The sequence below is a fragment of the Bison bison genome, unplaced genomic scaffold (genome assembly GCF_000754665.1).
Source record: "Bison bison bison isolate TAMUID 2011002044 unplaced genomic scaffold, Bison_UMD1.0 scf7180017845526, whole genome shotgun sequence".
Lineage (NCBI taxonomy): Eukaryota > Metazoa > Chordata > Mammalia > Artiodactyla > Bovidae > Bison > Bison bison.
This window is the reverse complement of record NW_011476099.1, coordinates 8,235-18,633: the sequence shown is the minus strand read 5'-3', so window position 1 is coordinate 18,633 and position 10,399 is coordinate 8,235. Positions and strand designations below refer to the sequence as shown.

General features: G+C 37.5%; 2 protein-coding genes across 2 annotated transcripts; both read right to left on the bottom strand.

Annotated features, from left to right (window-relative positions):
- Window positions 1-1,819: 1,819 nt before the first annotated feature.
- LOC104985332 (olfactory receptor 5D18-like) lies at window positions 1,820-2,761 on the bottom strand. Its single transcript, XM_010835455.1, has one exon. The coding sequence runs from the start codon at window positions 2,759-2,761 to the stop codon at window positions 1,820-1,822; it is 942 nt and encodes a 313-aa protein (XP_010833757.1).
- A 4,997-nt stretch (window positions 2,762-7,758) lies between these two features.
- On the bottom strand, window positions 7,759-9,962 carry LOC104985326 (olfactory receptor 5D13-like). The gene is made up of 2 exons (XM_010835442.1): window positions 9,249-9,962; window positions 7,759-7,788 (listed from the first exon to the last, which is right to left on the bottom strand). Exons 1-2 carry the CDS (start codon window positions 9,960-9,962, stop codon window positions 7,759-7,761), a joined length of 744 nt encoding a protein of 247 aa, XP_010833744.1.
- Window positions 9,963-10,399: the final 437 nt, after the last annotated feature.

The window sequence follows — 10,399 nt, the reverse complement described above, 5'->3', positions numbered from 1 at the left end:
GTGAAATAACCAGGAGTGAAATTGCTGCTCATATAGTAGTTCTATTTTTATCTTTTGTGTACATGTGTTCAAAGCTCCATACTGTTTTCCATACAGTATGCAATTGGTTATACCAACTTACATTCTCACCCACAATGCACAAAGTTTCCCTTTACTCTAATTCTCTCCAACAATTGTTATTTGCAGAATTTATAGAGGAAAGGAGAAGGGGCAATTTAGGAGTACAAAGTATACAAAATATTCTGTATAAAATAGATAAGCTACAAGGATACCGCTGCCTAGCACCATTAAGTTATACCTATTATCCTTTGTGTTCTGTGCTGTGCTCAGCCACTTCAGTTGTATCCAACTCTTTGTGACCCCATGGACTCTAGACCAGCAGGCTCCTCTGCCCATGGGATTGGGTTGCCGTGCCCTCCTCCAGGGGATCTTCCCCACCCAGGAATCAAACCCATATCTCTGGCATCACCTGCATTGCAGGCAGGTTCTTTACCCACTGAGCCACTAAGTTTTTTAGTGTATAATCTAAAAACATAATGAATCACTATGTTGTGCATCTAAAATTATTATAACACTATGAATAAATAATACTTCAATAAAGAAGAGGAAATAGCCAAAAACCATTTGTAGTAGTAGTAGTAGTATGAATAAACATATTACCATATCAATGTATTTACTTTGTGGAACATTCTTCAACACCAAAAATGGAACTACTGTTACAGTCAATCACTTAAATTCTTTTGAAACAAAATGCTGAGCCAAATAAGCCAGACATAAGGGAATATACTCTAAAATTTTAATAATACAAATTTCAAAAGTGATAAAGTTAAGTTTTAACTCTCATGACCTATTCTCTGTTTAGATGAAAAATCTTTGAACTCCTCAATGGAGTTTGCTCCTAGAGGCATCAGAGAGGCACACTGACTAGAAAAATGCTTATAGAAATGCTGTAAAGAGCTCATAATGTCTTTAATTTCTTGAAGAAAGTAACATACAGGGTGATTATACAAAATTACTTGTCTATCTATTTATCACATTTCATAATTTGAGAGTGAGAAAAAGAGAAAGGAAAGGAAGAGGAAAGAAAGAAAGAAAGAAGACATGGAACAGAAATCATTTGCAAATTCTGAGGATTTTAGGATGTGGACAGCCTTTGGCTGTGCTGTGCTTAGCCACTCAGTCTTATCTGACTCTTTATGACCCCATGGACTGTAGTCTACCAGGCTCCTCTGCCCATGGGGATTTTCCAGGCAAGAATACTGGAGTGGGTTGTCATGCCCTCTTCTAGGGGATCTTCCCTACTCAGGGAAAGAACCCAGGTCTCCCATATTGCAGGTAGATTCTTTACCATCTAAGCCACAGGGAAGCCCATGGACAGCATTTAGACAATCATTATTTATTTTGCCTAAAACACTCTGAATGTGAGACATAACATAATTTTATTTATTTATTTTTTAAAACTGAAGGTGATACTTTAAAATCACAGTACAGTTTAAAAATCACATTGTATTCATATGATATATAATTTTCTCAAGAGATTGTATCTCATTGTGTCTCAGTCACCAAAGAATCAATTTGCACTTTGGGAGACATGAGTTCCATTCCATTCCTGGAAGATCCCCTGGAGGAGGGCATGGCAACCCATTCCAGTATTCTTGCCTGGAGATTCCCCATGGGCAGAGAAGGGGTTGCAAAGGGTAGGACACTAATCAGCGGATAAGCACACATTTGAAGAAAAATGTAATAACCATAAACACACTGTAAAAAGCACATTTAAGAAAGTGCTTTCCTCTATCTCTCTTCTCACTCAAAATTACATTCAGTGAGAAAATATTTTGGTGTTCACTAATTTTCTGATAGTCTCCTTCACAGCATTATTTCTAAGGCTGTAGATAAGGGGATTTAGCATGGGGATCACTACTGTGTAAAGCACAGTGGCTACTTTGATAAAGAGCCATGAGTTTCTGGAGTTGGGTACACAATAGAGAAGAAGAATGACCCCATGGAACATGGTGATGGTGGTCAGGTGGGAGGAACAGGTGGAGAAGGCTTTTCGGAGTCCACCAGCTGAAGGCAACTTGATGATTCTGACGATTATGAAAATATAGGAGGTGAGGATAATCAGGAGGCTACATACCTCATTGAGAGTAGAAATGATAAAACATGTCATCTGACTGAAGTAAGAGTCAGAGCAAGAGGCAGAGACAATGGCAGAATACTCAGAGCCAAAGGGATGTATGACGTTAGAATTGCAGAAGGACAGCTCCAAAAGAGAATGTGTTATTGTCAAGGAACACATTCCACCCCATGTGTAGGTTCCAGTGACCAGGAGGCTGCAGAGCTTAGGAGACATAGCAACCTTGTAGAGCAGGGGGTTACAAACAGCCACAAACCAGTCATAGGCCATCACTGCTAACATGAACATCTCCGTAATCACAAGTGTGCAACCAAAGAAGAATTGCATCATGCAACCCACATAAGAGATAGTCCTTGTGTCCACAACCAAGATCTCTAAGAGTTTAGGTGTGATTATACAAGAGTAACAAAAATCAAGAAAGGAGAGATGTCTGAGAAAGAAGTACATGGGGGTGTGAAGTTTGGGATTGATTCTGATGATCACAATCATACCCAGGTTCCCCACCACAGAGACAGTATAGACAGCCAAGAAAACCAAGAAGAGGGGCACCTGGAGCTGTGGGTATTCTGAGAAGCCCAAGAGGACGAAGGTGATTCCAGCACTCAGATTTCTCTCATCCATCATTATGGTTCCTGCCAGGGAAAACCAGAGAGTTCACCCTAAGCAACCAGACATGACAGAAATAGAGGGTATTTTTTCCCATCCTGGACAGGGGACTGGTCTGCAGTAGTGAAGTCTGGGATTTCCCAGGAATGCGAACAAGACACGGTTGAAGCTCAAACAGTATACCGTGTGTCTACAGGTGTGGAGCATGCAAGTCAGCTTCTGATGGAGGGGCAAGGAGAGGATGGACTGGGAAGAACTGAGTGTCACTGTGACTCAGAAAATGTTCTTGTTTGAATTTTCTCAACCTTCTCAGCTCTGTCTCCCTTTTCTCCACATGGATAATTCCTTTCTTTAGCTTCATTTAATTGAACTTGTTGATTGCACTTGAAAATTTTTATGTTTGTTCAGGCCATTCTAACTGCTCAGGATGTCCTCTGTTTTTCTCTCACTTTTCCTTAGTGCTCTCCGATCAGAGAGAGGCTTCCCAGGTAGTGCGGTGGTAAAGAATCCTCCTGATTGTGCAGGAGATGCAAGGGACATGAGTTCAATCCCTGGGTCAGGAATATCCCCAGGGGAAAGAACTGGCAACCCACTCCAGTATCGTTGCTGGTGAAATCTGATGGACAGAGGAGCCTGGCGGGCTACAGTCCATGGAGTCGCAAGTCACACAGCTGAGAGTTTCAGCACCCACCTCATCAGAGAAGCCTCAGGTTTACCTTCCCTTAATGATTTCACCAACTAGCCAACCCTTGGTAAAAGGTCCCATATTGTATCTCCTAGAGAATATGAATGATGTCTTGTTAACAATCTATACTCTTTAGTCAGGTCAACTTGCCTTCAAATTTAACCTCAGTCACTTATTAATATGTCTTTGACAACTTAAGCTCTCTGAAACCTTACCTTTAGAATATAATTCTATTATAAGAATTTGTTTTTACTACACAATTATGTATAAAATATAACTTAAATTAATGAATTATTTTCTAAAACGTTTAAGACTTTAATTTCACATGTAATAATTGCCCCCCACCCAATTTAGTTTAGAATACTAGAGTGGGTAGCCATTCCCTCCTCCAGGGGATTTTCCCAACCCAGGGATTGAACCCAGGTCTCCCACATTACAGGTAGATTCTTTACCAGCTAACTCACAAGGGAAGACCAGAAATACTGGATTTGGTAGCCTATCCCTTCTCTGGCAGATCTTCCCGACCCAGGAATCAAACTGGGGTCCCATGCATTGCAAGTGGATTCTTTACCAACTGAGCTATCAGGGAAGTCCAAGTTTAAGTATTTTCTAAGACATTTAAGACTTTAATTTCAAATGTAATAAATGGCCCCCACCAAATTTAGTTTCTTCTCTTGTTTTCTAATGCTGTTTTTCATGTCTACTTTGAATTTGAAATATATAACCTCAACATATTCTACAATGTAGCACCACCTATAATTTTATGAAATCTGAAATGGTGCAAATAGTGACTAAGAAGTAGAAAAAATGCGTACACGGAGGAAATCTTTTTCTTACTTAATTCTTTTCTAATGTTTCCTTCTTAGCTGCACATTTCCATTAATGTCTCAAGCCATCAAGGTATAAGCTTTGTTTTGTCCATTTTCCCCTGTCCTTTTCTGTATCTCTATCATTTCCTTTCCATCCAAGGTTAAGGCTGTGAAAAATGTAACCAGGGCAAAGTGAACATATTCTTCAAAATACACCCCCATCTTTATTGCTACCTACCACACATCTATTCAGCAGCTGTCTTTATTTAGCCTACCTACAGCCATCCTTCAGGACTAATTTTCATTCAATCTTAGTTTAAAATCATGCTCAAATGCTTGCCCATATTCAAAATCATCTCCATACAAATTACCTGCTATCTGAACTCTTCTGTCTGGATTTCTGTGATCTCTAAAAGAACTAAACTACCAATGCAGCAGACATAAGAGACACAGGTTCTATCCCTGGGTTGGGAAAATCCCCTGGAGGAGTGTATGGCAACCCACTCTCATATTCTTGCTTGGAGAATCCCATGGACAGAGGAGCCTGGTGGGCTACAGTCCATATGGTTGTTTATAAAGAGTCAGAAAGGACTGAAGCATCTTAGCAGGCACAGTATCACTGCATTGTCTAGACTGCTTGATAGCTACTTCTTTGTTTTACTCACTGAAGCAACTTTTATTTTTGTGCACAAAATGCAGACATTTTGGTATATAAAAGCATTATTACCTTTTAATATCAAATACCAGGCAACATATTTCAGACTACTTTGGGGTTTAATTCAGAACTCAAGTTTGCTGTACTGCTCCAACTTGCTTTCACTTGCATGATTTTAAACTCAAAAAATTTAACACAAAGTCTGGCATATCTCTCTACAGTTTTATAGATTTCTTTTTAATATTTCCCTATTTTTTTATTTTAATTGAAAACAAATACTACTACTTGAATGTCCACCAAGGACATCATTCAGCTCTATAAGCAAAGTTCAAAACCAAATGCATCTCATGAATCTTAAGAATATAAGAAATAAGTTCAATATCTTGTATTCTTTCCCTTAAATGAATTAAATGAATACCATTTCATTGCTACTAGGGTTGCATAGGTGTTACTCTGCCAAAAATATTGTTAATTTCAGTTTCCCACATCAGAATTAAAGTAAATCACTTAATTTAAACAACTCACCAGAAGCCATGTAGTCTTTATAGATTGACTTACTGAAGACTTCTTATTTAAATAAGAATTTTGAAAAGTGTTTAACAAAAATACTTACATTTAATTAAAATTATTGTATCTTGTAATAAGAGTATTATAACCTCTTCCAAAGTATATTTCAGTAAAGTCATCAAGAAAACTACATTTTGTTCTCATTAAAAAAATAGAGGCACTCCCGAGGGTGAGCCATATTGTGAACTCAACTCAGGGACCATGCTGTATATTTGTGTCTACCTGAGTGACTTTGGGGATTCACACCCCAGACAATTGTGATTGGGATGTTTTCCATGAGCTACAAACAAGACAATTTAAAGAAAATCCCGTACTCCTCATTTAGAGTATTATTTATTTCAAATCATTAACCCATATAGGAAGCCTGAGCATGTTTATCTTAGAAAAATCATCTTAGAAAAATAACACTAGCAATGAACCTGTTTATATTTATATTTATCATGGAAGACGTGAATTCCAAAATTCAGAAAGAAAATCACAGTTATTGTTCAATAGACCAAGCATAGTGTTGTTTCTGTGTTATGTTTATTTCAGTCTTTCCTCTAAGTTTTCTTATTTGGACATCTACATTTTTGTAAAAAACACATTTCATATCACACTGAATAGAAATATGACATCATGGCATTTGCAGTTATTATTGTATCCCAGTGTTTCCCTGTTTTATTAAAACTTGTTGAATATACATTTTTCGATAATGAAATTGATAAAACCTATCAATTATGTGGTATATGAATGGTCTATTTCATCATAATAAGCTGCTGCAGATTCAGTGGCTTGAAAAACACTCATTTATCAATTCACAATTTTGTATGCCCGAAGTTAGGCACAATACACCTGGTCCCTCTATTCAAGTTATCACAAGGCTGAAATCAAAGTGTCATCAAGTTTCTCATCTAGAAATTGGTTCTTTTCCAAACTCATTCATGTTGTTGGAATAATTCAGTTCCTTGAAGTTGTAGGAATAGGGTATTTTTTCCTAGACATCTTTTTGGGGTTATTCACAGTTCCTAGAATCCACTCCTAGGTATCCACTTTGTTTTCTCCACTCAAGTCACTCTCAACACTTCAAATCTCTCTTTCAACACCCTCTTATAATTCATGCTTCGCTTTAAAGAGGGATTCAAGCACGACTGAGCGACTTCACTTTCACTTTTCACTTTCATGCATTGGAGAAGGAAATGGCAGCCCACTCCAGTGTTTTTGCCTGGAGAATCCCAGGGACAGGGGAGTCTGGTGGGCTGCCGTCACAGCCCGCCGGGAGTCACACAGAGTTGGACACGACTGAGGCGACTTAGCAGCAGCAGCAGCAGTAGCAGCAGTAAGCATTTTTAACAAGTCATCAGATAATATGAGACCCATCAATCAGGATAGCCTTCTTTTCTTATAATCAACTGATTTAAAACTAGTTATAATTTTAAATTATTTGCCAGCAGCTCCCAGATTAATGTGTAATTGAATGGCTAGTTGAAGATATGTGTACACCAAATGGTAGGGAATCTTAAGGACTAGTTTGGACTTTTCTATTTGTCACTCATGAGGTCAACATTTTTGTACTCTCTCTATTAATACCTCATTCTATTTAAAATACCACCTACTTGCTTGAATGTTTTACTTAGAAGAAATTTGATGATCTGTGATTCCATCTTAAGAAGATAAAAAAGCAAACATAGTTTTTAATCTCACAATAAATAAAAGGAGGAAAATATGAGAATGGTGATCAACAAAGTAGAAAATGGACAGTGAAATAGAAATAAAGGATTGAGCAAAACTAAAATTCTGATGTTTAAAATGATACATAAAAATCAATCATCTGTTAGATAAATTGATTACAAATAACAGATCATAACACAATGCTACTCAAAAAAAAAATGGGACTTCATTACAGATGCTGTCAATGTAGAAAAAATAATTAGGGAGTATTATGTATAATTTTCTTCCAAAAAATTTAACTACCTAGTTGATGTAGAAAAATCATTTGAACCATACAAACAAACTTACCAAAGATGAAATACAAAATATGAATAGCTTCTATCTTCTTATGAAATTGAATTTTCAGTTAAAAATCTTCCTACAAGAAGAACCTCATTCCCATACTGTCAAATGGTAAATTCTGTCTAGCATTTAAGTAATAAATAGCACAAAAAAGTGCATGGTTATTTGAATAAACAGAGCAATATGAGAATACATGCAACATTTTTTCTTCATCCCAATAATATAGCTCATACTCAAACTGGAGGCATTGGGATTTGAATTCAGTCAGTCTGGCCCCAGAGTTTGTGCTCTTAGTTAAAAAGTTATGTCATTTGATTGCAACTGGGCCATAAAGATTCTTAAAGGATAAGTTTATGATCATGGGTTTTATAGTCTCACAACTAGGAAGATGTCGGTTGAAGGAAGGACTTGATTAGAATGTTGCTCCAGAAGGATGATTCAGACAGGAAGGGGAGGAGGGGCTAGAGGAGGAAATAAGACTGGAAATGTAATTTTAACTTGATGCTATTACTATCTTGCCTATACCTTGTGTGAAACATGTACTTAGGATTGTGTTTATTTGTATGTGACAGCTCTCTAATTCCCAAACATTCATGTAGATAAGAATATTCAAAGAGACTTGTTTAAAATGACCATTCCTGGGTTTCTCTGCCAAATATCTGTGAGTTCAACTGATTTCCCCAGGTGCTTCTGACAGAGGTTCTAAGAAACCTCTATGATAGAAACCAAAGATTTCTAGATTTGATTTTCAGCTACAAATATCTAGAACCCAGCATTGTGCAAGTACAATGATTGAATTCTTTGGCCTGCTTCCTGACCTTCAGGAGCTCAGGATTTGGGTGAAGAGGCAAAGACAGCTCAATCAGAAATGTGCAAAACCTGAAAATGATTAATTAGTTTAGAATATGTGAACTCCATAGTTTAAAAACTGATAGCTGAGATGCGGGTTACTGGCAGCCATAAGTATACATATATACATACATATATACATACATATATATATATATATATATATATATTTGTCCCCCCATAAAAAATGCATTTTTCAAGGAGGCAAAATTGTAAATGAAGGTACAAAGTTTATTTTTAGAGACATAGCAAAACAAGTGGGAGAGCACACAGAGAAACTGTTTAGTTAAGATGGAAGCAAGGCAGAGAGGCATGCCAGGAAAGAAAGCATGTGGGTATCTCTGACAGTGAGGAGGGGACACCTCCAATATTTTGGATCATTTTCTGAGTTTTTGGACATCTCTGGTGTTTCATGGGTTTCCCTGGTGGTTCAGAGGTAAAGAATCTATCTGCAAGCAGAGGACACATGTTTTATCCCTGTATCAGGAAGATCCCCTGGAGAAGGGAATGGCAATCCACTCCAGTATTCTTGCCTGGAGAATCCCATGGATAGAGGAGCTTGGCAGGCTACTGTCCATGGGGTTGCAAAAGAGTCAAATACGACTTAGTAACTAGTCAACAACCATCAACACCAACACCAGAAAAAGATGTAAACAAACAAACAAACAGAAAACATAGATCAAGATAACTAATGTACTTCATCATAGAAATACTGAATGAAATATTAGAAAATAAAATACCACAGTATATGATAGGAAAATAAACAATGACTCAGATGGAAAAAAAAATGATTACCTGCATAGCAGTAAACAAGATATATAAGAAAATTCCTTCAACCTGATAAAGATCATCTACAAAAATACCTCTAGCTAATATTACGTCTAGTGTAGAAACAGAAAATAGGGAAAAAAACCTACATAAAGTAAAATAACTTGACTTTCTCCTAACTCTGTGTGTAACAACCAAGAAAATAATGTCCTTAGTGCCAAAAATGGAAATATAAGTAGTGAGGATAATTGCCAGGCTTCTCACCTCATTGAATATGGTGATGGCAAAAGAGAGCACTTGGCTGATGAAGGGGTCAGAGCAGGAGATGGAGACAATGGCAGAGTGCTCACAGAGAAAATTATTTATGATGTTAGACCCACAGAAGGATAATTCCAGGAGAAAACAGCTGAGTGTCAGGGAGGAGACTACACCCCATGTGTAGGGACAGGCCACTGACGATGCACAGAGCTTTGGGGACATGACCACTGTATAGAGTAGAGGCTTACAAATGGCCACAAATCGATCATAGGCCATCACTGCCAACATAAATGCCTCTGCCACTGCAAACATGCAAGCTGAGAAGAATTGCATGATGCAGCCAGTTAACAAGATGGTTCTGTCTTCCACAACCAAATTCTCCAAGAGTTTGGGTGTAACTGTGGTGGAATAGCAGAAATCAACAAAGGACAAGTTACTGAGAAGAAAGTACATGGGGGTGTGGAGTTTCAGACTGATCCTGATGATGGTGATTATGCCCAGGTTCCCCACCACAGTGACTGCATAGATGGTGAGGAAAACCAGTAACAAGGGAACCTGGAGTTGGGATATTCTGAGAAAGAAGCCCAAGAGGGTGAACATGGCTCCGGCACTTTGATTTCCTTCAGCAAACCACATAATTGTTATTGGAGAAAATCTGAGACAGTGATTATAAAATGATAACAATGATAATGATGATACTGCATGGATATCTCATTTATTGTGCAGCAGACATTGTGTTAAAATATTGGTACCTTAGTTTTGACCACTAAATAAGACTTTGGGAAAAAAAAAAAGACTGAATTTCAAAACAAGCAGTCTCATATTTTACAAAGGGAAATGGAAACATATATGAGTTCAGACACTTGTTTGAATTAACACAGCCTGCTAGTGATGAGTTAGGTTTGAAGTTGATCACGAGTGACAGAAATTAATTTAGTTTAGAGTTAGAGAGATATTTTCTATAGTGTTGTAGAAAAACATGTTTTTCACAGTTCCACCATTCTGAAGGTCTGTGCTATTTAGTGGGAGTAACATAACAATAAATGAAAACAGCACTCAAATTTATTTTAAAA

Excerpts from the sequence above, each read along its gene's own strand:
- LOC104985332 (XM_010835455.1), bottom strand. The coding sequence starts at position 2,761 with ATGATGGATGAGAGAAATCTGAGTGCTGGAATCACCTTCGTCCTCTTG.
- LOC104985326 (XM_010835442.1), bottom strand. The coding sequence starts at position 9,962 with ATGTGGTTTGCTGAAGGAAATCAAAGTGCCGGAGCCATGTTCACCCTC. Across the intron at positions 7,789-9,248 it reads TCTTGGTTGTTACACACAGA|AATCTTTATGGCCCAGTTGC; the intron begins GTTAGGAGAAAG and ends TTATCCTTTAAG.